General features: G+C 45.3%; 1 protein-coding gene across 1 annotated transcript; it reads left to right on the forward strand.

Annotated features, from left to right (window-relative positions):
• C1H3orf52 (chromosome 1 C3orf52 homolog) lies at positions 1-26,560 on the forward strand. The gene is made up of 7 exons (XM_032479028.1): positions 1-248; positions 6,206-6,335; positions 12,488-12,615; positions 18,775-18,845; positions 21,830-22,011; positions 22,818-22,843; positions 25,064-26,560. Exons 1-6 carry the CDS (start codon positions 111-113, stop codon positions 22,832-22,834), a joined length of 666 nt encoding a protein of 221 aa, XP_032334919.1. The 5' UTR covers positions 1-110; the 3' UTR covers positions 22,835-22,843; positions 25,064-26,560.
• Positions 26,561-27,498: the final 938 nt, after the last annotated feature.

Here is a 27,498-nt window from a genome sequence, read left to right on the forward strand (position 1 = left end):
CGCCCGCCGGGGTGGAGTGTGAGCCACCCGCAAGGCCACTTTGGACTCTGCACCCTCGGGTGTGTGCGTCCTGCTTCCTGGCAGGCTGTTCAGTCCTCCTCCACTCGTCCATGGAGGGGGCCAGGCCCCCATCGCCAGGAGATGGGCTGGAGCTCTCGGCGCTCCAAGGGCAGCCAGACGAGCAGACGCCTCTCAATGGAGCCGTCCAGGGCTTCCATTCTTCGACCGAGGAGCCCTGCCCAGCCCAGGTAAGGTCGTCTCGGCGCTGGCGGCGTTATCCGAGGGGCTGTGAGCCAGGCTGCCGGCTAGGACCCGGGCCTGGCACCGCACGGCTCCCCGGGCGCAGCAGACCCCGAGCGCAGGCGGTGCGCGCTGGAATATTCTAAATGGAGCGGACGCAGGAATGCCCTCCAGGCGGAGGCTGCCCGAGGCCCCTCCGACCCCTCTGACTCCGGGGAACTTGAGGAATCTTATCTGGGAGGTGTACGGCTCCTCTCTTCAGAGAGAGAATTCCCCTAGATAGAGGTGGTTTTAGAAAGTTCTGTAACTTTTAGTTTTCCTTTTTCCAGCAGGGAGAACTCCAGTTATCTCTGGAGTCTCCTTTTCTTCAGAATCTCTCTGCCTTCCTCTTTCCTAGTCTGCCTTGCCGCTTGTCCGCACCCTCCCCTAACCTCCACCCATCTCCCACCTTCCCCCCATCCTGGCTCACCTAGACCCAAACTTTATCTCCTCCCAATCTGGCTATTTGACTTCGCAGGAAGAGATGAAGGGTGGAGGTGGGGGCAAGTACAGAAAGGCTGGCAGAGCAGGGGCGGTGGGGGCTGTGAACTTGCGCTGCTCAACTGAGGGAAATAACTTCCAAGTTCTTGTCTCAAAGAACTATGCCTTATTTGCTCATCTCAGTTTCCAAGGAAGTCCCTGGTGATGTTTAGGCTGAACTCTTTTCTAATTCAGCCCTACCAGTTAACAGGAAAATTATTCATTCTCATCAAATGCTTATAAAACAGCAGAGACTTTGAATTCTGAACATCTGTCTTCTGATTAACCCTTCAAACTGGCTTGATGTCTACTGGGTATCTGGAAAGCCCCATATATTTGTATGTATGTGTGTGTGTGTGTGTGTGTGTGTGGTTCCAACCTGACCTTTCTAGGTCTCACTCCTCCACTCCCATCCCTTTGGCTGCTCAACTGTTGATTTCAGGGATAAGCAGGAAATTCAGTAGTTGAAAGCATTGCTTTTGCTTCGTCATTGATTCCTGGAAAGATTGTAAAGTCTGCTTTTATGGTTACCCTGTAGAGTGATTAGTACTTTATATTTGAATGAAAGAGGAACAACACAGAAGAATGGAAGCGGGAGGAAGATGATTTGATCTCTGTGCAAGTGGCCATAACCGTGGACTCACAGTTTGGATCCTCCAAGCCAGTGTCTAGGAATGGGAATTGGGGGTGCTTACCTCATGTTAGGCAGACCCAGGACACTCCACAGACTCTTGGTTTGGGACTGAATCCAGAGATCTGAGTTCTGGTGACAGCTTCCCCATTGAAAGCTATGTCCTGAGGCAAGGCACTAAGGTCTGGATTTTCCCATTGTCAGCTGGTTGCGATGTAACGTGGCTAACCAGTCTTCTCTGTGAGGCCGGGGGATGGCGTGTTGAAGACGACTGAGGAGTAGAATGTACGGAACACATGCAGGGTGTCGATATTTTATAGTCGTTTAGTACTTACCCAGTAGAGATTGCTCTTTCATGTTTTAATTACTTCCTCGTTAGCCAGGTGTATACAGATATCTGAGACTTCCTTGTGAACTAGCTTTGTAGGTCACTGAATAAGAAAGCTGTGTGAGGGACAGAATGGCGTGAAGATGAAGGGTTACATGAGCACCTGGAGAACATTCTAGAAATGCTTGACGAAGAAAAACTTAAAACAGAGAGAAAGAAATCCTCATCTAATGTGCCAAGTGTTCTCATCGGTTCCATGGAATCAGCTGAAGTGTATTTTAAATTGAAAAGTCAACTAACATAGAGCCTTTTAAAGTGGGTGGCACAAGCACCAGATCCAGACTCTTCAGAATTTTGTGTGTAGGTCTCTTTAAACCACATGTTAAGATTTCCAACTTTGAAATGTGGTGTAAGTTCATGAGTTTTTATTACCTATATGTTTTTGTACCCATCATGTGCCAAATACTTCTGCTGCATAAATGCATTTAATTGGTACAACAAACTTCAGAAGAAGGTAGCAGCATTCTGGCTTGACAGATGAGGAAACTGAGCTCAGAGGAGTTACCGAAATACTCAAGTTCATGCAATGGTGGCTCTAAGATTGAATGCAGGCTTTTTAGGTTTCAGACCTAAGCTGCTTTTATTGATTTATTTTATGTATATATACATATATATATATATATATAAAAAAACACAGAGATATGTATATAAACACATATTTATACATTATATAAATATAATATATAATTTATATTCATTTATATATAATTGCCTAAATTGTATATTATTACTGATTTCTGTAAGTTACAGAATGTGGGTGAAATATGAGGAGTTGAGTAGCGTGTCTGGAATGATGAGGGGGTTTTGTGAAGATGGGTAGATGGTGAGGAGTAGGGAACAGTTTGGGGTCATTGGGAAGAAGACATTCCACATCATGGGTATCTTCCTACACAGAAGAGCTATCTGGGAGAGTGTTCAAAGGCAGTGGAAAGAACTTCCCCTTTCTTGATCTGCGCTTGGGCCTTGAGGGAAAGGAAGACAAGCCATTGAACTTCACTTTGCCTGCTGTCACTGTAAACATGGCAATACAGGTGGATCAAAACTAGAAAAGGCCTCAGGGATAATTGAGGGAGACTGGTTTACTTTTATGGCTCATTTCATGGGCTCTAACCTCAGTTTCCAAATAGAAATCCCAAAGACATTTTAAGGGATGGCAGCATCATTATATTAATGGCAGTAATAATCCAGTACATTGATAGTTTTGAGGCGGACAAGACCTATATGAATGGGCTAGCTAAAAATCAACCCCATTGCCATGTGTTGTTTAGAATTTAGGACAAGAATCAACTGACTTTTGTGCTTGGATCAACAGGTGGATTAAATCCCACAATGAAGATTACAAAGTATAGATTTTACTGTGTGCTAAGAAAATTTTCCCCTGATCTGTATAATATCCCCTGCTGATTGAGCCAAAGAGAAGAAAAGCTTTTTGTATCTAAGAGTTCAGTAGTCCTGCCGTTTTTGCAGGACCTTACATCATGTGTTCGGACCTTATCTGAAGAGGGATGGGAGTATCTGGGGGAATATTCAGAGGAAAGTCACCAAAGTTCTTGGGCCATATAATGCCATTACAGAATGTGAGCTGCGGTTTGCACACATATTTGGAAGCCATCCTGAAGAGAAGCCTGCCTGTGGCCTCTCCTCATAACCTAGAATCTGGGCAAGACAGAATGAAGGAGGCAGTCAAGGAGCAGGATGTTTTCCTGACCCAGTGCGCACAGGTAGCATCTGCTGGATCCAAGGCTCTCCACCCTCAGTGCACAGCGGAATCTCCTGGGGGCACTTCTAAAAAACAGAATTCCTTGGTTGGGTCTGATGTGTGGACAGCTGAGAAGCACTGTACTCTGTTGTTGGGTTGTGAGCAGCTGACGGACTGTTTTACATTGACTTAAGTATGTGAAGATGAGTCACTCTAGAGATAGTGGTCTCTGCCTTGGGGCTGATGACAGGACGACGAAGAGGGTAGGCTACAGGATAGCATCTTTGGGCTGGACAGGAAGAGGCATTTCTTATAGAGGAGGGCTGTGTAATTCTGAGCTGAGTTCCCCCAGGAAGTCAGAGTCTTGATCTCCTCAAACCACCAGGGTCTTCGCTGATGATCTCTGAGGGACAGCAGAAGGGGAGGCACGAAAGGCCAAGGAGGCACATTGACCCTCATTATCCGGCTCATTTCAGACTCCAGACCGTTTCATTTTGTACTAATTTTTATGGTCCCTGCCGTCCCTTGTGGAAGGAGGGAAAATGGCCGTGTCTCAGGAGCTCTGTAAACAGAAAGTTACGTTTCTGTGCCCTGAGACATTAAAGGCTTCTTGTCCTGGGACTTCTCTTTCCCGAAGGCCTTATCGAGCCTCTGGCTTTGGTGACCTTGGAGTAATTCTCAGTCTTCAGGTTGGGGTGAGAGGGGGCTCTCTCCCTGGACTCCAGGAACACTTACCTCAAGAGGGTTTTCCTCTGTCCAGATGTTGCGAGGGCCTTTACTGCATCCCTCACGCCACCACCACCACCCCGAAGAGCCCGTGTACGGGCTCCAAAGTGTGACCACTACTCTAGAACTTCTCACAGTACATTGTCACAATTCTTGAAGCCTGCTCTAAAGAAACAACACATAGTTATTAAGCGCCTATTACCTGTACGAGGCAGAGGTGTCGGGCATTTTCAGAGCCTCCCCTCCCTCTCTGTGGTTTCACTTTCCCTAGGAAGATAAGGCCGGTATCTGTTTATATTTGAACATGAAACCAGACAAGGCTGGCAGCGGAGGAGCCATGTGGACAGCTCACGGCTGGGAGAAGTCTCCCTGGGTGGGCTGGTAGGGAGGCCTCCATGAGAAGAGAGGTTTGACCTGGTTTCCGAAGAGCAGAGAGGCTCCAGACCAGGGGCTCGACTCTGGTAAAGCCATCGATGCACCTTGGGACGTTCACAGTTACAAGCTGGGGTCTGCCCCCACCTCCCCTACAGTCTGATTCCCTCGGTCCAGGTAGGGCTTGGATGTGTGTCATTTAATTCTTCCACAGGTAATTCTGATATGCAGCCAGGCTTGGGACCTTCTCACTGAGAAAGATTGAACTGCAGTCCCAACATGAACGGTTTCCTCTGCTGATGGCTGCCACTCAAATCATGACTGCGGAGAAAGTGAACAGGGCATGGGTTCAGGAGTGAGTCCCCGAAAGTGCCCACCGCTGCTTGGTGGAGCTGGTGAACACTCTGCCTGGCTGTTGGCTCCCGTATGTTGAGAGCCCTGTGACGTGCACTCAGGGGCTCCAAAGTGCGATCTCTGCTCTACCCTTGTTCAGAAAGTGCTTCATGTACGTGACCTCATACAGCAGCCCTGTGAGCTAGACTGGTTACTTGTACATTTTACAGTTGAGGACCTTGGGGTCGGTGAGTTTCTTCACAAAGTAGTTTGCTGATGATAGTCACCCTGCCTAAGTGGTATAATTGGGATTGGGATCCTGATAGGGAAACACATTTCCCCCATCATATTCCCTTGTTTCCCATGGTCCTCATGTAGGAATTGCCTAACGGCCCAGTGGGAAGTAGGGGGACAGTGCAGGTGATGGCACTGGGAGTGGAGGCAGCCAGGCGCCCTCCTAACCAGGAGCTCCACACAGTGATGCGGGGAGCCTGTGGTCCGGAGGGAGAGGGTGTGAGTGGGGCAGTGACATGCAGCGGGAGTTAGTCCTGGTCCATCTCTCCCAAATGCACCTTTGAAATTGGCTAATGCCTCCCTTGCAGGGTTGCTGGGATGAAGTGAACCGGTGTTGGTGTCAGTAGACCACAGCGGTTGTAATTATTTACTTTGACCCCACCCTCTGCCTCACTACACCCATTGCAGCTTATTTCCCGGTGTCTCTCACATGCTTGTCCTTCCCTTTATTTCCCCTTTCCAGGCCCTTATTACTTAGAGGCCAGGCCACAGCAGTATTTTCTTAGCTCTTTCTTGGTCTAAACTACACATCATTTTTCTCTTAATCTTCTGCTCAGCTTTTGTGTTCCAAAACCTTCAACTGGTTCCCAAATTATGTCCAAACTGCCCTGCAGCGTTCAGAACCCTCTCAGATTTGCTCCAGCCTTTCATTCTCTAATCATAACTCTCACTACTAGCCTCTGAAACCCGCATTCCCATCAGATGCTTCTTGTGGCCATTTCCATTACGAGTCAACACGGAGGTTGCTCTTTCCTGGGTTTGGAATGCCTCTCTCTGTCCACCCTTCAGAATCCTGCCTGTCCTTCCCACCTCAGAGTCCCCAGAGCATTTTCTTGCCGACTTCTCCCTGAGGTTCCATTCTGTCCCTTTGTAAACTCGACTCAATAGAGCGGAGCCCCTTGAGGTCAGGGTCCTGCTGCCTTCATTTCTGAATACCCGGCCCATGTTAAAACACGACTGTTGAAACCAGATGACTGCCTCACAGTCTCCGTCTGCTTTCCAGGCTGACCAGGAAAGCCCTTGGAGCGCCTGTAATAGGACTTTGATTGGAAGATGCAAACTGTGGATGGTCCTGGCCTCCATTTTCCTGGGTTTCATTATAGTCATCATCATAAGCTTATGTCTTATGGGAGGTAAGAGCATTTAACATGACTAAGTCGATGCATTTTAAGAACTTTGTAATGCTTATGACTTGTGCTGAAATCGAAGGTGGACTCACCGCGATTTTATCGTTTATAATATGAATTTAAAAGTGGTTTGGGGTATGTCGTATGGGTGGGAAATATACACGATTCATGTTTTTCTGTTTACATTTTTTTGTTTGTTTTATAAACTCTGAAAGAAGTGTGTTTTACTTTAAACTCTACCCATTGGATGGTAAAGATTTCTTAAATTTTTGATTATGTAAACCTTAATTTGTATTTTATTATATCTTACACATATGTATTTGAAAAAATTTTAAAACAATTTGCTAAGTAAAGATAATTACTGTAAAAGGTAATTATTTGTATAAAGATAACTTTATCTGATGTATTTGGTATATTATTGTAATGATAAAATGATAATGTATTTGAAAGCATTTAAAAAACTATAGAACCATGTATCTGTAAGCTACTATTATTTTAGCGTATTTTAGAAATCACTATTATATGTGTGTTGTATATGCTTACAAAACAAAAACTTACATGGTGCTAACTATATATTTTACATTATCTCATTTTATTTATTATTTATTATGAGTATGAGACATGTCTGTACTAACATGTTGAGTTACCCATAAAACCCATCCACACTAATATTTTGTTGTATTTTTCTCCAGTCTTTTTCTTAATTGCATTTTAAAAATAATCTGAGATCAAAAAAAAAATCTGAGATCAGATTTTTTTATCATTTTGTGGCTCACTTTTAGGATTTTAATTTTATGTTGAGATCATTTTGCCAATTCATTAAAAGTTATTTGTGAACATCTTTCTTTTTTTTTTTTTTTAATGACTGCATGATGCAGTCTTCCACACCATTTTAAAGCCTTTTAGGTAGTTGCTAATTTTTTTCAGATTATGAGTATTAAGTATTTTACAATGCATAAATATAGCACCCCCCAGTGGGCAGTCATTTCAATTTCAAAATAGGAAGGAAAGTAAGTGTCTTGTATGTGGGGGTGATGGTAGGGTGCGGGGGTTGGGGGGGTGCTTTTCTGGAGCTGGGATACCTGTGAGGGTGACCCAGTCACCACAGGACTGGAGTTGAGCCGGGCTCTCCATAGCAAACCTGGTCATCGCATGAGAGCAAGAGTGGGCAGCCCCTGAGTCTCTCCAGAGGGGGCCCTAGGAATTCTCAGGAACTGCATTTGTCATTCACCCCCTGTTCCTCCTTCTCCCAACCCTTTCATCACCTGTTTCAAGGTTTTATAGTCCCTAAAGGAATAGGAAAACTCTGACATGTGTCAACGTCCAGCGTGTGAGCGTCTCAGGCAGGCACCATGTTTACTGAGTAACTCAGGCATTGATGGGGTGGCATGGATGCGTCTTTGAGGCCATAGGCTGGTCCTGAGGTAGGGAGAAGTTGGTAGGAGGTGCTGTACCTCCTCCATCATGCTGAGGACAGTAGTCTTGGTGTAAGCATTGAAACTCCCTCTTCCCATCAACTCTCACATGTGGATGTTGAAACTGAATTTGAGTCACACCACCTCATCCTATCATAACCAGCCAGTGCTGTCCTCAAAGTTGGCTGATTTGTCTGTTGGCATCTGGGACCTATAACAAAGGAAGATGCAATAGATCTAGTTGGTTTGATATTCAGGATTCTAAAGCACAAGACCCAAGAACTGTCTTCCATTCTTAAAAAGTCATCGGACATTTTCAAAACACTAAGAGCAATCTGCAGAGGAAGGGATTCCATTTCTCGCCACAGTTTCTTGGGGGGACGTGAGAGTTCATAGGGTAATATTCAGGGAAGAACTTTTTAATACTTGTGGTGCAAACTTCGTTTTCAGTTTGGTTATAAAATTGTGTTTTAAAACTGTTAATGCTGTAAGAGATTTTCAAACGTTTACTTTTTTTTTTAAATCAGGGAAACACTTTTATTTTTGCTCTTCCTGTGTGAGCTTTTCTGTGAGACATAAGAAGGGACTTCCTGCGTGATGCTGTGCTGGTTGGATTTGCATTGCCTTCAGTTGGAATGGGAGCCACATCTTATGATGTCACACAATCCTGGCGGACAAGCTGGTTGCACAGGTTGCTCCCTGGTGTAGGGTGACTCATGGGAAAATCCTAGGCAGACAGTAAGGTCCTTGGGGGCAGAACTTAACAGCCCAGTACCTTGAAATTTCTTCACATTCCCTCAATTCTCTGTGTTTCTCTGTCTTCCCAGGACCAACCTCTTCACCTGTGCTCTGCATAGGGTCCTCTCTCCACTTCTTCTGACCGGTGGACCTTCAGATCTCTCTCTGTAAGCATCCTCTTGGGTCTCTTCAAATGTGCTCATGCAGTCTCTCCTTCAAAGCAGTCTTCCATCAGAAACTTGCTACTTCATTTAGATATTTTTCTCTCTCCTTTTTTTCACTGACAAACTCTAGAAAGTGAGATCTGCCTTTGGATCCTGCCTCCTGCTCACTCCTAAATCCCTGTATCCATTGGTCCCAAATTGTCCTTCCCAAGGTCACCAGCAAGTGCCTGATCATGAAACCCAATGGCCTGCCTCGCGTCCCCTGCCCGGGTTGCAGCCTTCAGCTCTGTCGACTGTGTTGTACTTTTCCACATCTTCAGAACTCGTGGGCTTTAGGACTTCATTTCTGTCTTTAGCCTCCACACAGGTGGTTGCTGGAGACTTATCTTCAACCTTCTTACTCTTCTCATTCTTCATTCTTTCCCCGCCCTCTCTTGGATGCACATGCTTTTCCTGACTTTGAGTCCTGCTAGAGATCTCTACCTGGAAATAACTCATCATCTCAATCGTTATCCGTGTGAAACTACCATTTGTGTGTATCCCCTTCCCCAGTGAGCTCACCCTTTATATTTTCACAGTGAATCATGAGGCCAGGTTTATTCTAGCTCTGCCACCATCCAATTGTGTAATATGAGGCAAATTCTTCAACACTCTTGGTCTCAGTTTCCACCTTTGTAAAACAGAAATGATTTCTGAATCTCTGTCTATAAATGTACCCTAACCCTCCTACTTCCTAGCTCAACTGACCTGAGCAAATTATGTATATTTTTTCTAAGCCTCAATGTCTTCATTTTAAAATGAAAACATTAATCTTTAATTCATTAGGTTGATTTGAGGATTATATGAGGTAAGAACTACAAGTGCATAGCAGAGTCTGTGCACAATGCTTAGTACGGTAGCTACTATTCCTCCTGTCACCTAGGCTTGATACTCTGGAACACTTTTGATTTCTTCTTCTCCCCCATAACTAGATAATGACCAAGTCTTACCAATCATCCTTTTGTAGTGTCTTGATAGTAACTTTTAACATTAACTACCTGCTTACTCCAAGGTACCGTATTTTGGCTGGGTACTTTATATGTAGTGGTTCTGATCTTTACCATCACCCACAATGTAGGCTTGATATTTCTGTTGAGGAAACTGCATCAGAGATTTAAGTGACTTGCTCAAGACACATGGCTAATAAGTAGCTAATAAGACTTTGATAGCCAGCTCCGTTTCCACCATCCAGGACTTTCTCCTCCCTCTCTTCCTTCCTCCCTTCCACTTCCCACTGCTTTCAATCAAAATCTCTCTCTCCCATTCTTGTGTCCAGTGGCTTCTCTGCCTTCAGTCTCTCCCAGTTCCATTTTATCTCATCCATCACCAGCAGATTTATCTCCACCCCCTTCCTGGGAGGCTTTTGACAACCTCCATTACTCCCGAAGACATCTGGCATTGAAGGCCTCCCTCTCCAGCCTCATTTCTTATATTCCAGCCAAAGAGCTGTTTTTGTGTACTTCCAATGTGCTTTGTGTATGTATCATGATTTTTGTTTAAAGCCATTTTCTCTACGTGTAAATACTGCGCAGATTAAGTCATTAGTGACGTAAACTTCTGCTGAGTAAGCCTGTTTTTGTTGTTGATAGTGTTTTGACAAACACAACCATTGAGCCAGGTCTTGTACAGATGCATTATATGGATTCATTATACTTGTACTAACAAGTTAAGTGTATGTCATTAAAGCTATTGTTGGAGACCTCTTTTCGAACTTGGCATTTCTTAGTGCCCTTGAGTTTAGCAGTTTTGTGACTCCTGTATTCATCCTCTGGCATCTTTATTCCTTTTTGAGGCAATGATATCTACTCTGGAAATGTGCCTGGTGCATGTAGATCTCAAAGATACCGACTGCAGCATTATTTATAACACTGGAAATCTAAACACACTAAATGACTTCAGAACATTAGTGCAGCCTTTAAAACAATCTTTGCAAGGAATTTCAAACATCTGGGGAGTGGCTTTTTGACGTGCTAACAACAGCAACAACAAAGGATCAAGGCAGATAAGCAGTGACCACAGTAAGCAACAAAAAGCAGTATGCAAATTACCTTCTCATTAAGACCTCAGATATATAATATGAAATATGGGCAAAAAGCCTTTTGGTTAAAGAATTATTTTTTGTAATGTTTTTCTTGCTTTGCTACAATTTCCTATACTCTGCATGTTTCCTGCTTTGAGAGCATAACTTTTATTGTCAGACAAATAATTTAATGACTTACAACAAATAAGGAAGCAGGGATAATTCCCTGTGTTGGGGTCCCCAGGATCACCCCCAGATTTAGTGATTTGTTGGAAGGACTCAGCATACAGTCACAGAGATGACTATGATTCATTACAGCAGAAGGATGTAAAGCAAAATGTGGAGGAAACCAGGTGCAAGCTTCCAAGAGTCCTCACTCGGTGCAGGCACAGTGCACTTAATTCTTCTAGCAATGAATTGTGACAACACGTGTGAAGTACTGTCCACCAGGGAAGCTCCATAGAGACTCAGTGCCCAGGGTTTTTATTGGAGCTTGTCACATAGGCCGCCTCTGTCTGGCACCTTCTGAGACTCCAGACTCCCAGAAGGAAAGGAGAGGTTCAGCATGAGCCATGCTGTCCTTGCAAACATTTGAGACCCAGCCAGCCACTCTAACCAGCAAATGTGGGACACCTCCCTATCCCCCAACTGAAATCCAAGTTCCAGACTCCTGCCAGGGGTCAACCTTAATGGCCTCTCTGAGGCTGGCAGCCTCCAGCCTGTTCTGTTAACTCTTTCCTGCACATTCCCTTGCTCCTGGTGCCTCACACTTCCAGATGTCCTCAGGGAGTGAGGCCCAGGCTCTTACTTCCATCATAAACCCGGAATTGGTTCTACCATGTCCTTTTCAAAGTCCAGTAAAAGAGGCTGATTATGTTATGTTTGAGGCGTGGGATCAGAGAGAAAATTACACAGGACAGGAACCCCTGGTTCCTCCCACCCACGCCTTTCTCAGGGCACGAGAGGTGGTCCCCCCCGTGGCCCTGGCAGGGAGGCGGGCAGGGAGCCAGGAGAGCATGATTAGTTCCAGTGCGCCAGCGTCCAGTTCCTGGCTCCCGACTCTGTGTGTTTTTCCTTTGGTTCTAACTGCTGAAAAATCAATCAGCTCACAGCCCTTAGAACACCAGCAGTCACCCAGAACTCATTGTCCCAGGAAGGTAAGTCCCATGGGCCCTGAGGCTCTGGGTGTAGTTTGGGTTCCTTCTGCAAACAGAGTGTGTCCACATTCCCTCCCGGGGGACAGACTGTGGGTGATGACCTCACGCTCACTCGCTCAGATTCTAATCCCTGCGCAGTTCTGCTCGCTGATGTCACTCCTCAGCGCGTGCGCAGACGGAAGGCGATTCAACAAAGTTCCCTGCTCTGCTCCCGTCCCGTCACACCCATTGTTTGTTCATCCCTCCAGATTGCCTCCAGCACCTGCCTTGACACCTGTGCAGGTAGCTAAGCTACAGGGTCAGCTTAACAAAGACGTTCATCCCGCCTCCTCCTCCCGCCCTCCTCCCAGCCCTGTTCAGTGGAGTCGACACCCCTGTGGCATAAAACGAAGAAGCAAAATTCTTATCATGATGGAGGCAAGCCCCTGTCTTTATTCAGTCTCACTGAGAAGAGAAAGCATTTCAGCTGATACTTGCTTCCTGTGTCCAGGCTTTATGCTTGTTGAATGCTCATTGTTTTTGTTGGTTTGTTTTTTAAGTATAGTGACTGTCAATGGAGTAAAAAAGTTTATTATTTTATGCATGTGTTTACTTTTACTTTTTATTTCCACCTCCCGCCCTTTAGTGACTTATGTCGATGAAGATGAAAATGATACATTTGAATTATCGTCAAGTAAAACATTCTTACTGGTGCTAAAGCTTCCAGAAGAATGTGTCACTGAAGAGGAATTGCCTGACTTGCTCACGGAAAGGGTGAGATACCTCATGCATTGTTCACTGAGTTCTTAGCATTGGAGTATGTGTGAATTCTTCCGGAACAGCTGGCTTAGTGCTATGCAGCAAGTAAGTAGCTTCAAGGTTGGATTCTTGGTCTGGATATTGGCAGAAACTGATGCTTAGGAATGGATTTTCTGTAGTGCGGACCCAGAGGGAGGAGCCCTGTCCTCCAGCTAAATGCTTCCCAGAGGACAGCGTTCTGTATCCTTACTCTGCTTTTACCTTTGAATCAACCTGAAGTTTCACTGAGGGTCTGTGATGTGCTAGACAATATGCCCAATGCCAGGGCCAGAGTTTGTGCCCTCAGTGGGGACTCACAGTCCAGGTAGAGGAAGCAATTAAATAGAGAGGTATAAACAGTGTGATATGTTCTATCACTGAGATGTGTACAGTGTGTTTTACAGCCACAGAGGAGGGGCATCTAAACTACCTGAGGTGGGGATGCAGGCTTGGAGGGCCTCCTGGAAGAGGTGATACTCGGGATAAGTCTCAAAATGTGAGACAGGGGTGTTCCAGATTAGAGGGCAGGAAACACTAGGGGATCTGCCTGGCAGTGGACTCTGGCCTCCGCATACTGTGTAGCAGACTTGCAGAGGTGAGGCTGAACAGGAAGGGAAGGGTCAGATCATGAAGGTTTCCATGTCCTTTGGAAAGGCACGGAAAGATTTTAATCTGCAGGTCGACATGGTCAGCTTCTCCTTTTAGTCTCTCTGTGTGATGATGGAAAACCCCTGGAGGTGGAACACTTGGTTAGAAGGTACTGCAGTAATCCAGGTGATAAAGGAGGGAGCCTTCAACTAGGGCAATGGTGGGGGAATAATTGAGGTTCAAGTGAGATTTCAGAGGTCTTCTCACTCAGCAGGACGTCGTGGCTGGTTGGACATGGTGCTGAGGGAGAGTATGGCTCTGGGCTCCTGGTCGGGTGGCCACGTGGGTGGGTGGTGACGTTGTCATGGACTGGGAGATGCAGGACCCTGAGCTCCGTGCAACATGCCGGCTCTGCAGCCAGACCACGAGGCTTGGTCAGGGTGGTCCTGGTTACCCTGTCAAAGACAGGGGGGTTCACAGCCAGACCCAGAAAAACGTTTTGGTGAGAAAATCTGTATGATCAGCCTGCCATCCATTCCCCTCTTCCCTGCAGTTGATAGGCCGAGTGGAGTGAGTCCTCTTTATTTGGCTCCCGTTGGGCTCCTACAAAAGCTGAAGGAGGTGATTCCATTGAGGTCACCCCAGAGTCAGTTTCTGGGTGTCGTATACCTGCCATGTGATCACAGGAGTTTGTACCTGGGAGGATTATTCCGGGTTTCTCTTCCTCCTTCCTCCCCTTGGTTACTATCTTATCTGCAGTGCCTTTCCTTCCACCTGCTTCCAGAGCAAGTCGCTGACTGAATACTTCTTGCTACTTTCCTCTTGGTTGCTTTTTTAACAGAGGGGTTTTGCATTGGCTGAGCAGAAACCAAATGAGTCAGCACCCCTGTGTGTCACCTGTTACAGACGGGACTTAGCTCTGTCAAAGGGAAATCTACGTCAAAGGGAAACCGTATTAATCACTCACCTTCGAGCCATATCTCTTGCACAGAAGTGGACATGAGCAGATTCTACAGGTGTTTTTAGCTCGTCACTGTGCAGTGGCCGAAGAACAGGGCCTGTCAGGGGTCCCTGGGGCGAGTTCACAGGCCTCTCTGAGCTGGTTCCTGCTCCGATAAATGGAAATCACCGTACTTTCCCTGTATACCCACAGGTGCCTGTGAGGTGCATTTTTAAAAGAATGATCTGATTTATAGATGACAAACATAAGGCGCAGTGAGGTGAAAAGGCTCCTGCCCCTGGCTTCCCAACCAAATGTGTTCAGAACAAAAATAAGGAACTCAGAGATAGTACTACCTTCTTGTCACGTCAAGAACCTCCTTCCTCCAGCTAGGCCAGTTTCCAGAAGTTTCTGGCTGTGGAAGGAAAATGGGAGTGGATATTGAAACCCTGTGCCCCCTCTTATGTTTTATTGTCTTGCTTTTCTAAACACAGTTTTCCTGGCCCCTCTCATATCTCACTGCCAGTTTCCTTCTTTTGTGGTTGAGGCCATTACCCTGGTTAAGCTAGTCCATCAGCTGTGTGGGTCCCACCTCAGCACACATGCTGGATGCAGGAGTTAACAGTGACCCCTGTGATAATGCAGGAAGGTATCCCTCTTACTCTGGAAGCTGGTTTCTTCCCTTCCTTCCTTCCTTTTTTTTTTTTCTTAACATTATCTCTTTTTAAAAAATGGAGATGTAGTTGATGTATAATATTTTATAAGCTTCAGGTGTACAACATAGTGATTCACAATTCTTAAAGGTCACACTCCATTTATAGTTATTGTGAAATATTGGCTGTATTCCCTGTGCTGTATACTATATCCTTGTAACTTATTTATTTTATATGTAGAAGTTTGTACCTCTCAATTCCTACCCCCATTTTGCCCCTCCCCCTGCCTTCTCCCAACCGGCAACCACTAGTTTGTTCTCTATATCTGTGAGTCTGTTTCTTTTTTTGTTACAGTCACTAGTTTTATTTTTTAGGTTCCACATATAAGTGATATCACACAGTATTTGTCTGACTTATTTCACTAAGCATAATATCCTCCAAGTCCATCCATGTTGTTGCTAGTGGCAAAATTTCATTCTTTTTTATGGTTGAGTAGAATGCCTTTGTGTATGTATACGACAGCTTCTTTATCCATTTATCTGTTGATAGACTCTTAGTTTGCTTCCATATCCTGGCGATTATAAGTAATTGGAAGCTGATTTCTGTGAGCCACTGTGCCCGACACTGGGGTTCAGCTCACTGGCTCTGAGCTCAGTCTGCACCCAGCCTCGTGGGCACAGCAGGGAGACACCAGAGCAAGGGGTGAGGAGTGCCTTGTTTCGCTTCTTTGGCCTCAAAATGGGTAGTGTGATTAATAGCTCCCAAATATGTAAATATGTCCCAGTGATAGCTGGGAACCGTGCCACCAAAAAGAGTCTTAGAGCAGACACTGAAAATGATCTGGTATACCGCTCCATCTCCGAACATAAAATTTTACCTTAAGGCTTTTTCTGAGCGCCTCTTTTGTGCAAAACACAGTGCTCAGGGCCCTACGGATTCATCAAGGAAGGATGAGAGGGAGGGAACAGAGAAGGAAGGACAAGCACAATTCCTGACAGAAGAAGCTCAGTCTGAAAGGAAGGGAGCGACATTATTGTTATCATTTTTAGTGCTTGAAAAAACTCCCCTCTAGAGCACCCCCACCCCCTTCCCTGCGTTCTGAGTGGCCAGGTGAGAGCCGCTTTCCGACTTCCAGGGTTTCTGAAATGGCTGTTGGCCTGTTGGCAACTTTCTTTTTTCTGGGGCTCAGAAACTATAAGATGACTGCCTCATAGTTCTTTCTCTCTTTTTTTTTCTTTCTTTTTTTGAATATATGCATTTTTATTGAAGTATAGTCAGTTTACAATGTTGTGTTAATTTCTGGTGTACAGCACAATGCTTCAGTCATACATGAACATACATATATTCATTTTCGTATTCTTTTTCACCGTAAGTTACTATAAGATATTGAATACAGTTCTCTGTTCTACATAGTATGAACTTGTTGTTTATTTTATATATGTTAGTATCTGCAAATCTTGAACTCCCAATTTATCCCTTCCCACCCTCTTCCCCACACCGTGTAACCATAAGTTTGTTCTCTATGTCTGTGAGTCTGTTTCTATTTTGTAAATAAATTCGTTTGTCTTTTTATTTTTAGATTCCACACATAAGTGATATCATATGGTATTTTTTTCTCATTCTGGCTTACTTCTCTTGGAGTGACAATTTCCAGGTCCATCCATGTTGCTACAAATGGCATTATTTTATTCTTTCTTTGCCCCAAAGTTCTTAACAAGTTATGCTTCTTTCCTTCTTAATATTCAGAAGGAGACACTTTCCTCCTTGCTTCGTGGCCCCTGGGTAGTGTGGTAAAATGTGAGGAAGCCAGGATTAGTGTCTGTAACAGGTAGGATTGAAGTCCTTACTAGCAGAGTGACCTGGGGCTAGAATTTTTTGTTTTTTTAATCAGTGAAAAGGGGAGAGACAGCAGTGCCTCTTCTGGCAGGTTCTTATGCAGATCACAGCCATAATGACAGGACTTGGAGCTCTAATCCTCTCTGCTCTGCCTTGGAGAGGCTGAATTGTCACCAGTGAGTTAAGCGGGAAGTGTTCCGTGGACTCAGCCTCCTTGAGATTCTTTTGGGACTCGGATGGGAGACAGATGGGCTCGTTCCCCTGGGGGACCTGCTGTCGGGGTAGTTCTGCCGCCTGCTGCTGGGTGAAGCAGTGGGGCCCTGAGCTGGGATGGGTGCAGCTGTGTGCACCGGGCTCAGCGCTGGGAACTGCGGGTGTCTGTGAGATTTCAGAATGTCAGAGCTGAGGGTTCAGGCCAGCAGGAGTGGGTCTGGCTGGTTTCTCAGGCCTGGCTGTGGGCTTGCTCCAGCCTCGGCGCTGGGTCCATGCTGGGGGCTATAACCAGATCCCAGCACAGTGCTCCTGTCTGCTAAGAACAAGGCATTTAACCTTCAAAGCAAATTTTAAAAATGCAATGTAATTACGTTCAGCCACATGTTCTCAGGTACCAAAGGTTAGAGTTCATTCACATCTTTGACATATGACGAAAAGACTAATCAAAAACTGGGAGAAGGTATTTGTAACATAAAACCAACAGCTGGTATCTGGAATGTAACACCAATCCGTTCCAGCAAGAAAAAGACAACCTGAGACAAAGACACGACTCTAATAGGCAATTCAAAGGTGAGAAATCCCAGGGAGTTAATAAACACATGTAAAGATTCTCAACCTCACAAGCAAGACATTGCAAATTAAAACAGTAAAAAACACAATGTTATATATCCCTTGGCAAAAATGAAAAGATCTGGTAATATTAAGTGCTGGCAAGTCTGTGGAAAGTGGAGTATTTATACTTTGCTGGGAGGGGAGTAAAGTGGACACTGATTCAGAAAGACTTAGTTAAGGTGGAGATGCTCTAACTCTTGGACCCAAGTCCAACTCTCGGTATACGCCCCAGGGAAACCCCTCCAGGTACAAGAAGATGTGTTCAAGGATGATGAGCTCAGCATAGTTTGTAACGGGAGGAAATCGCAAACAAAGCGCATGGCCACCAGTGGGGGGAGGGATGGGCGGTGCAGTCATTTCACGGAATCTCTGCAGAGCCAGGAGTTAGACTGAATGACCTCTATCTGGACGGACCATTATGGGTAAATCTTAAATGTGATTCTGAGTGAAAAACAGCAAGTCGGAGAAGATTGTGTAAAATAGGGTACCTTTTTTTGAATATAAACGGAAATTACATTTATGTTTGGTTATGATTACACAGGGAAGCATTACATTTGTAAAGACATGCATGAGAAGGATACATACCAACTTCAGGACAATGGTTAGCAGTGGGGAGCGAGGGAGGAAAAGTGGGATAGTCTGTAAGGGTAGATTTAGCTTGGTTTTGTTTCTTCAGGTAAAGGGCTCAGCTAAGTATGGTAAAGTGTGAAGGCTTGACACCTGGGTGGTGGGCACATAGGTGTCATTATTCTTTATGGTTACCACATTTCATGCATAAAATAAGAACTCCGTATCTTGGCAATTATACCATTGCATTCCATTATAACATTGGTTCCATTATGCAGGGGAAAGTGGCTTAGTGTGACTGCTTCTCCTTGGAGTGAAGCTCTGGAGAAAGGAGAGAAGAGGCCCTTGTTCCGTGATATGGAGGCCTGAGCGGCCTGTTCTGCAGTCTTCCCAGCCCCCTAAAGGGTTCCCTCCTTCCTGTGGTGCTTGGGGTCTGTGTGGGACCATTAAGACCACAAGGTGTCAGCACAACATACAAGAGATGTTGAAAATGCCAGCCTGGTCACTTGGTCCTTTCAAATGAAGTTCTTTTGAAAGAATGTTAACTTGAATTTGGGTTGGTGGGAGGCCTGCTCCTTCCTGTTTCTTCATCCAGAGCCTCCAGATAAGTTAATTCCTGGCCAGAGTGGACCCTCCTTTGTCTAGGAGTAGTTTTGCTTTGCCAGGTGATGCGGGATGGTCTGGCGGTAATGTGTGTGGTGCTTTATTTGTTCCTGTTTGTTTTAGATCACAGATGTGTACAGTTCATCACCAGCTCTGAGCCGTTATTTTACTTCTGCTGAACTGATGGACTTCAGGTAAGAATGTGGAGCATCACGTGTTGGTCTCTCTCTGGAAAGTGACACCCATCACCAGTTACCAAAAATGACTTCCCAAGTCTCAAAGCACAAAGGGGACCAGTGCTAGATAGAACCATGGTGTCACTGCCGGGAGGGTCTTTGGAGGCCAACTAGTTCAATGCCCGTGCTCTATAAAGGAGGAAAAGGAAGCCCAGACTAACTGATTAATTTTACAACCCGACAAGTGCACAGGGAGGAGAGGAAACGCCCAGATAAGTCATGGCTGTTCCCCAGCAAATGGCTTGAATAAGCTGAGAGTAGAACTAGAAACACATCTCAGATAGCGATGTGATATGATATACTCCGTGTACTGGCTTTTGCTTTTGAGGAACACAAGTCATACATAAATCCATGCTCCTTGTATAATATTAAAGATAAAGACACATGCTACAGGGTAAGTCCACCTCCTGTCTCCCCCGCCCCACGTCCCCTGGACACTTCACGTGCCAGTCAATTCCATACACTGAGTGAATTCTACCCCTCTCTACAAAATGAACAGCCATCTGCCGTCTGTGTGATTTCTTCTATACATGTATTTACCGTATATACGTTATGTACCATACATGTGTAGCAGATACACACACATACATAGTTTTCCTTTTTTAGTTTCTCCTAATCTTTAATGTTTTTATATATGTCTACAGACACCTAGATTAAAGCGTGTATGCATGTAGAGGAATCATTTTATTATTCTTTTGTATAGTTAGAGCAAGATTTACATGGCAAAGCTTTATTAGCCCCTATTCCTAAGGTATCCCTGGAATGTGACCATCAAAGGCAATTTTATGCTGAGTTCCCCCTCTCAAACCATAAATTTCGAACCTGGGAGGGAAAGCATGTAAAGCTGTGGTGCACAGTGGGCAGAACCAAAGGGACTGGAGTCTGAAAACGCATCCAGTGACAGGTTGCCTTGGCAACAACACTAGTCCTCCTTCTTTATAAAACCCCAGTGTGCATATCACCTATGGTGACACCTTTGACCTTGCTTATTTTAATCATAAATTATTAGCATTAAAATGCTAATAGAAAAGGGAGGAATACATAATCAGACCCAACTTTCCTCTGTGCACCTGCCCTAACCTACAATTCAAAGACAGAGTCGGGAGAGGAAAGGTGCTCAGAGCCTGAAGGGTCTTTCCAAGAATCCAGCCTACACTGTGGGTCTAGAGGAGGTGGGATTCAATGATGGGTTGGGGTAAAACCCATCAGAAAACTGAGTAAAATGTGTTAGAAATCTAAAGATTAAGTGTTAGAGAATATATTTTTTAAAGTTATTTGAAAGAAAAACCCAAGAGTTTTATGATTTTTGGATAAAGAAATGTCTGAGAAACATTTTTGTTGCATTTTTTAAAGTCCAGGTAGATTTTCAACAATGTTGAATTGAGAAACAACAGCCATTGTCTCCAAAAGGCTGCTGCTGCACGTGGGCAGGAGGCGGCTGCATCCCTAGCAGACGGACTTGTGTCCGTGGGGATTCTGACCTCGGTCCTGGACCCGCCTGCAGGAACCTGGGAAGATGCCCTTTGGTTCGTCAGCTGCTGGGCCCAGTTTAGTGGTGGGCAGCTGAAGCAAAGCCCACAGCGTTCTCTGCTTCCCTCACAATTGAGCCTTATGTCAATTCACCCAGCGACCTGACTTGGAGGGACTGCGTGGGTCTGGTCAGGCCAAGTTAGGCAGTGTGACCCTCTTATTCAGCTTCTGGCCAGGTCTTCTGAAAGCCAGCCTCCGGCCCTTTACCATCAGCCGACCCCAGTCCTTGCCTGTGGGAGTGCAGGGTGGCTGCGTGTCAGGATGTTGACCATTGTTTCCCATAATTAGAAGGTGGAGGACAGGGCACCCCCAAACCAGAGTCGCTGGCTTAGAGTTTGAAAGCACATCTTTCACCTTTCAGCAGTGCGTCATTGAACCTGTGTGTTTCTCAAGTCCTGACTGTAATTCGTTTGAACCCCAAGGTTTGGCACATTTGGCTTTAGTAGGGTTTGTAAACTCAGCTGTCAGCCGCATCCAAGAGTACTGGCTTATGTGACCTCTGGCCACAAGAAGGAGCTCTTTGCCTCTCGTTGGCAGGGACAGCGTTCTGATTCGTTACTGGGACTGGCTCCTCTGCAAAACTTGCCACTGGGTGAGAGTCTTAGATGTGGCCACGCTTAATTATTTGACTGCTGGCTCTTAATCGGGGCCTTCTTGAGCCAAAGGCTAACTGTAAGAAACCTCACGTTGTGGTAGCATTTAACAAGCTGTATAAGCTATTAATTAACTAAGGATAGCCTTATGATTATCTTTATTTTGGAAACAGGAAAAATATGTTCTAGGAAGATGAAAACTCCCTTTCCTCAGGTCCCCTTACTGAGAGTTGCGAAACTTTGTGAAGTGGAAATAGGACAGAAAAAGTCTCACTTTGGGGACAAATCAGGGAGGCTTGATTTGCTGCTGGTACCCAGGGCCATCTGTGGGAGTTCAGGAGTCTGTACCTGGCCGATGGCAGGGAGCTTTGGGCCCTACCTTGAGCATTTTATAGGTTAAGCAATGAAGTGGTTAAACCGAGGAGTTCTGACACGCCCTTTGGGGGCAGGGAGAGGCTGGGATGTGAGACACGGAGAGGATTTGTAACAGGAGAAACGGCTTCCCTGGGCTGCCTCAGCGGAAAGCCTGGTGTTGGGCAGCCCTGTGCCCACCCTTGACAGCAGCTGAGTCAGCCTCTCCCAACCAGCGCTCGCTCAGTGGACTCCTAGGGGATGGGTTCTGGTGGAAGGAGGAGGCGAGGACCACCCAACTTTGTGTGATGGACCTGTGGACCAGGGGTCTTAGAGAGCACAGGCCTTGCTCTTCTGTACTGGAAGAGCATGCAGAACGAAGAAAATAGTATTGCTAAAACCAGCTTCCTGAGTTGCAGTGTGATTCAACTGCTATGTTTAATGGTCGCTGTTTGGTTTGCCTTTCAGTGGTGAAAACGCCACAATAACCTATCAACTGCAGTTTGGGGTTCCGTCGGAAGAGGACAGTTTTATGAAGTATATGATGAGTGAGGAGTTGGTGCTGGGCGTTTTACGCCAGGATGTCCATGATCAGAGTGTATCTGGCTGTGAGTCGCTGGGGCTTGCTCCAGGGTCCCTCTTGCTCCACGGTAAGTCGAGCAAGTTCAGCAGGCAGAGCTGTGACGGTAAACGAACCAGACAGGACGGGTGGCTCACTTCAACTTCTGTGCGGGTGATGTTCCGTTCTCTGGGGAGGTTCCCCAGTCCCTGCCCTTCATGAGCGGACAGAAAACAGTTGGAAAAAAAAAGTCACAGAAAAAAAATAAACTACAGATGAGGGTTGCTATGTGTTTCCTTGTTGTGGTTCACCCACGTTCTAAGCACGTATCCCACGTCACAATATCATTAGAAACCTTCGTGGAAACACTGTGGTTTCACAAGAGAAGAAGTGCTGAAGAATTCAAAACAAATAATACAGCCAAATTGTTGAAAGATTACTTCAGTATGCGGAAACTATCTCTTTTTCTGTTGAAAGCCACAGAGTCCATTAAGAAATTAATAGAAGGGCATAAAAATACAAGTTGATCTCTTTCCCTAGATGATGATAATAAATTTACTCATCTACTATTTTTTTAAAATATAGTCAGTTTACAATGTTGTGTCAGTTTCTGGTGTACAGCATAATGTTTCAGGCATACATCTGCATACAAATATTCCCTTTCATATTCTTTTTAGAGGTTACTACAAGATATTGAATATAGTTCCCTGTGCTATACAGTACAAGCTTGTTCTTTATCTGTTTTATTTATAGTACTTAATATCTACAAATCTCAAACTCCCAATTTATCCCTTCCTATCTCTTTTCCCCCTGATAGCCATAAATTTGTTTTTTATGCCTGTGAGTCTGTTTCTGTTTTGTATATAAATTCATTTGTGTCTTAAATTTTTTTTTTAGATCCCACATATGAGTGATGTCATATGGTATGTTATTTTTCTTTCTCTTTCTGGCTTACTTCTCTTGGAACAGCAATCTCCAGGTCTATCCATGTTGCTGAAAATGGCATTGTTTTATTCTTTTTTATGGCTGAGTAGTAGTCCATTGTATAAATATACCACAACTTCTTTATCCAGTCATCTGTCGGTGGACATTTAGGTTGTTTCCATGTCTTGGCTATTGTAAATAGTGCTGCTGTGAACATTGGGGTGCATACATCTTTTCAAATTAGAATTCCCTCTGGATATATGCCCAGGAATGGGATTGCTGGATCATACGGTAAGTCTTTAATTTTTTGAGGAATATCCATGCTGTTTTCCATAATGACTGCACCAAACTATATTTCAACCAACAGTGTAGGAGGGTTCCCTTCTCTTCACACCCTCTCAAGCATTTATTATTTGTGGACTTTTGAATGATGGCCATTCTGACTGGTGTGAGGTGATACCTCATTGTAATTTTGATTTGCATTTCTCTGGTAATTAGTGATATTGAGCATTTTTCATGTGCCTATCGGCCATTTGTATGTCTTCATTGGAGAATTGCTTGTTTAGGTCCTCTGCCCATTTTTGGATTTGGTTGTTTGGTGTTTTGTTATTAAGTTGTATGAGCTGTTGATATATTCTGGAAATTAATTAGTTGCATCATTTGCAAAGATTTTCTCCCATTCCATAGGCTGTCATTTTGTTTTGCATATGGTTTCCTTTAAGGGGTACATAATGACTTGAGACATATATCTCGAAATGATCAGCCTAATAAGTCTAGTTAACATCCATCACCTCATATAGTTATGAAACATTTTTCCCCTTGTAATGAGAACTTTTAGGATCTACTCTCTTAGCAACTTTCACATGTGCACATGTGCCATGCAGCAGTGTTAACTACAGTCACCGTGCTGTACATTACATCCCCAGGACTTGTCTTAACTACCTTCATCCAATCGCCCTCCTCCACACCCCACCTCTGGCAACCACCAGTCTGATCTCTTTTTCTATGAGCCTTTTTTTTTTTTTTTAGATTCCTCATCTAAGTGAGATCAGGCAGTATTTGGCTTCCTCTGTTTCACTTAGCATAATGTCCTTGAGATTAAGGGAATTTTTTAATGGATCACCCCTCTTCCCCATCTTTGAGCTTCTTCACTGTGTGGAGGGTGGGACCCAGGCATAGGGAGGGGAATTCTCTTTTACAAGGTAAAACAATGTAAAAAATAACTTCGTGAGTTGTTTTGGACCTCATGAGTTATTTTGGACACGGGCTAGTTATTTTGTACTGTTTTCTCACACGTGAAGAAGTCGCCAGTAGACTGGGTAAGGAACAAAAGCAGAGACCAATTAATGTGAGAAGAGGAAAAAGCTCCAGGTAGTAAGAACAGTGAACTCTGTGCAAGTTGGGGAGAAACTGATGGGCCGGCTGCTGGTGGACAGGCCAGTGCATGCGTCCTGCCCTTGAAAGGACTCCCTGGGGTGTCAAGGGAGCTCACTTAAGGTTGTGTATAGACTCCCCAGGAAACGCAGAGAGATTAGCCAAAGAGCCCTACTTCTCACCCAGGGCAGTTTTGCCTGCCTAGGGGTATTAGGCAAAGTCTGGAGACATTTTTAAGTGTCACACTGGGAGTGTATATGAGGTACCAGCATCTAGTGGGGAGCCCGAGGGTCCTTCCAGTCACCTCGCAACGCACAGGGCAGCTCCTGGCAGCAAAGAACTGTCCAGCCCCAGACCTCACCTGCCAGCGCCCCACAGTGCAGCCCACAGCCTATGTTGTGTCCCCAGTCCTTCCAGGGCACCTGCCCCTTAGTCGGGCCATCTCTGCACCTTTTCCCAAATCAGATTGTGCCTGTATTAAAAAACTGAAAATTTAGAGGCATTTGTATGATTAGATTATGAGAAAAGACTGACTGTAAAATGGCCTCAGCATCCAAAATGTCTCATCAGAATGGTACTTATCAGGAATTACACCAAAACAAATGAGCAAACAATGTGTTATTTGCCTTTTGGAAAGTATTCAGAATTTTGTGTGAGTATGTGTGTGTGTGTGTGTGTGTGTGTGTGTTGTCCAAAATGTCCTCTGTTAGAAATTTACAAACATTCCAATTTTACTTAAGAGTTTATAATCAAGCCCAATGAAATAAAATAAAAACAGAAATGTTTAAAATAGTCCATTATTATTTTTTTTAAAGTGGTGACTTTCATTTGCATTTTCTTTCCAGAATGAAGTGGTGGAGGCCGACCTTTGTCTGGAAGCAGTGCTCCATTGAGTTTTGGGATGAAGAGAATTCATTCCATTTTCCAGAAAGGATCCTGTGAATTAACGTATAAGGACTCACAATGACTGGAGGGGTGGAGACGGTCCTCCTTCTCCTGATTCTGCACAGTTACGGAGTCTGGCCCTACGTCCAGCAGAACAGCCCCCAAGCGCTGCCCCGGCTGGGTCCAGTCTCGACAAAGGCACGAAGCCAGATGGGGCGGGGGTGGGGGAACGAGGTGGCAGGTGAGCCTTGCAGTGGGAGGTTCCTGCTGTTCTTGAAGCCCTAGCTGCCTCTACCCACATGTGGACACTTTCTCTTTGGTGTGAAGGTGGCCTTTTCCGGCAGGACCCCACCAGCCTAAGCTGGTGGAGAACAGAGGCAGGCAGGTGGCGAGGTGAGGCAGAGCCCAAGCGATCACTTGCTGAAATCCGCCTCCCACCTGCGCCCTCCCACCATGACGTTTGATCTACCTCTGAGCAAGGCTGTGAGGGAAAGGCAGGCACCTCCGCAGACGTAAGCGGCTTCGCTGTGTCTGCTTCCATGACCAGTAGCTGCATCTCTTAGCAGACCAGCCTTAGACACGTCATCCAATGTCACTGTGTGATATGGAGCTACAGAAGGAGGTGTGTGTTTCTTCATTTCATCTTCTCTTCATTGTTCCTGTGACCTCTGAACACCTCTTTTGGAAACATGGGCCCCTGTGAGTTTGGAACACACTACTCTCCCCATTTATATTGTCACCAGCTTCCATCGGAGAGTCTTTAAGACTGCTTCCCACCTGCTGTAGATCGCACATGTTGGCTTTTTGTAAATGTCCGGCGTTCTTAGCCTTCCTGTGGGACTCAGTGTCTTCGGGCCTTGGCTGTGTGTCTTATTGAAGAAGGTCGTGAAACAGGAAGACCCACTCTCGTTTGAAATAAACTGTGGGAAATGTAGTGCCAGGGCCTCTGGGGGGCCGGGGTGGGGACTGCACAACAGCAACAGTTTCGGTCATCTCCAGAGAGAGCACTGCCTGCCGTGGGGGAAGAGAGTATTTTGTTGGGAAAACTACTTTGCTGGAAATTTTCCAGGAGAGTTTTGTAGTCATGTGACGAGAGGTTCCTGGCCTCAGTATCTTGGTTAAATTGGCCCTGGGGGGACGTCGGGGTGGGGGCCGCTGTGTGCGGGGATGTGTCCGCATGCATGTCTCAGGCCAGGTTTGCCTTGAGCTCTTTATGACCCAGGACTCTGGATAATGTGGATTTGCTTTCTTATTTAACTAGAAGATACATTTATTGTAACTCGAGTCTCATTTTGAGGATAGTTCCTCAAACTAGTCAGACAGATGAATTTCTCTTCCTTCTGTTTATTTTTTACATGTCAGACGTAAACTTCCGTGTGTTTGTACTTTTTAGAAAATAATAACTTCAGTGGATGAGGATTTTAAAATATTGACAATAAATTATTTTTGCCTCTGCATCGCAGACTTGACGTTTGTTTCGTAGGGGCCGGCTCTCCAGGGCCAGGATCTGGGCTGGCATTTTCTCACAGTAAATAGTATTGCAAGTGATCTTTTTGTTTCCCTGAGGGCGGCTTCCCCTTCTGAATGAATACCACTGAACCCGGCTGGGCTGGGTCCTCCTTTCTCTGTTCCTGTTCCTTGGGGAGCAGGGGGCGACTCTCCTCTCCACTTCCCCCCGGACCCTGCGGGCAGGACCAGGTGTCTGAAGTGCCCAGGGCTGGAAGGAAGGGTGGGTTCCTGTCTGCAGGCAGGACTGGGCTTCCTTCTGATCCTCCCTTTTCTCTGGAAACCACCAAGACGCAAGCACCTGGGCTTGGGTTCTGACCACTTGAAAGCATGGAGAGGATTTTCTGTGGGTTTGTCTCTTCTGCCCAAATGGTATGGAAAGAACTGAACTTTGTGACTAAGAGCATTTTGAGGTCTTTGGGGGAAAATGGCACTTACATATACACCACTCTGCTATAGGAGATGAATTGACTGGCCACCACACATCTTCATGATGAGCAGAGCGCCTGGGGCAGAATAAAGTATCAACAAATGCCTGTGAAATCACCCAAAAGATTTGAGAGGAAAAACTGGTCTTTTAGGTCACTTAGGTATAGGCAGAAAGGATACAGCCAGATCAGTGGAACCCATGCCTCTTCCCGTCCCCAACAAGAATTCTAGACACATGTCCAGTTCTTTCTGCCTCTCAATTTAACTTCTGTAGATTTTTTAATGATGTGTTTTGCAGAAGGCTACAGGAGATACCAGAGAAGAAGAGGACGATGATAAGGGAAAAGGTGCTAGTCTTATTAGGAAGTCAGACTTTGCACAGATGAAACAGGAAACAGCAGGATAAAATAGGCAAGTGTTAACAATAAATACAAACTGTTGCATTGTGGGCGGTCAGAGA

Source organism: Camelus ferus, chromosome 1, assembly GCF_009834535.1.
Source record: "Camelus ferus isolate YT-003-E chromosome 1, BCGSAC_Cfer_1.0, whole genome shotgun sequence".
NCBI lineage: Eukaryota > Metazoa > Chordata > Mammalia > Artiodactyla > Camelidae > Camelus > Camelus ferus.

Excerpts from the sequence above, each read along its gene's own strand:
- C1H3orf52 (XM_032479028.1), top strand. The coding sequence starts at position 111 with ATGGAGGGGGCCAGGCCCCCATCGCCAGGAGATGGGCTGGAGCTCTCG. Across the intron at positions 249-6,205 it reads AGGAGCCCTGCCCAGCCCAG|GCTGACCAGGAAAGCCCTTG; the intron begins GTAAGGTCGTCT and ends TCTGCTTTCCAG. Across the intron at positions 18,846-21,829 it reads GCTGAACTGATGGACTTCAG|TGGTGAAAACGCCACAATAA; the intron begins GTAAGAATGTGG and ends TTTGCCTTTCAG.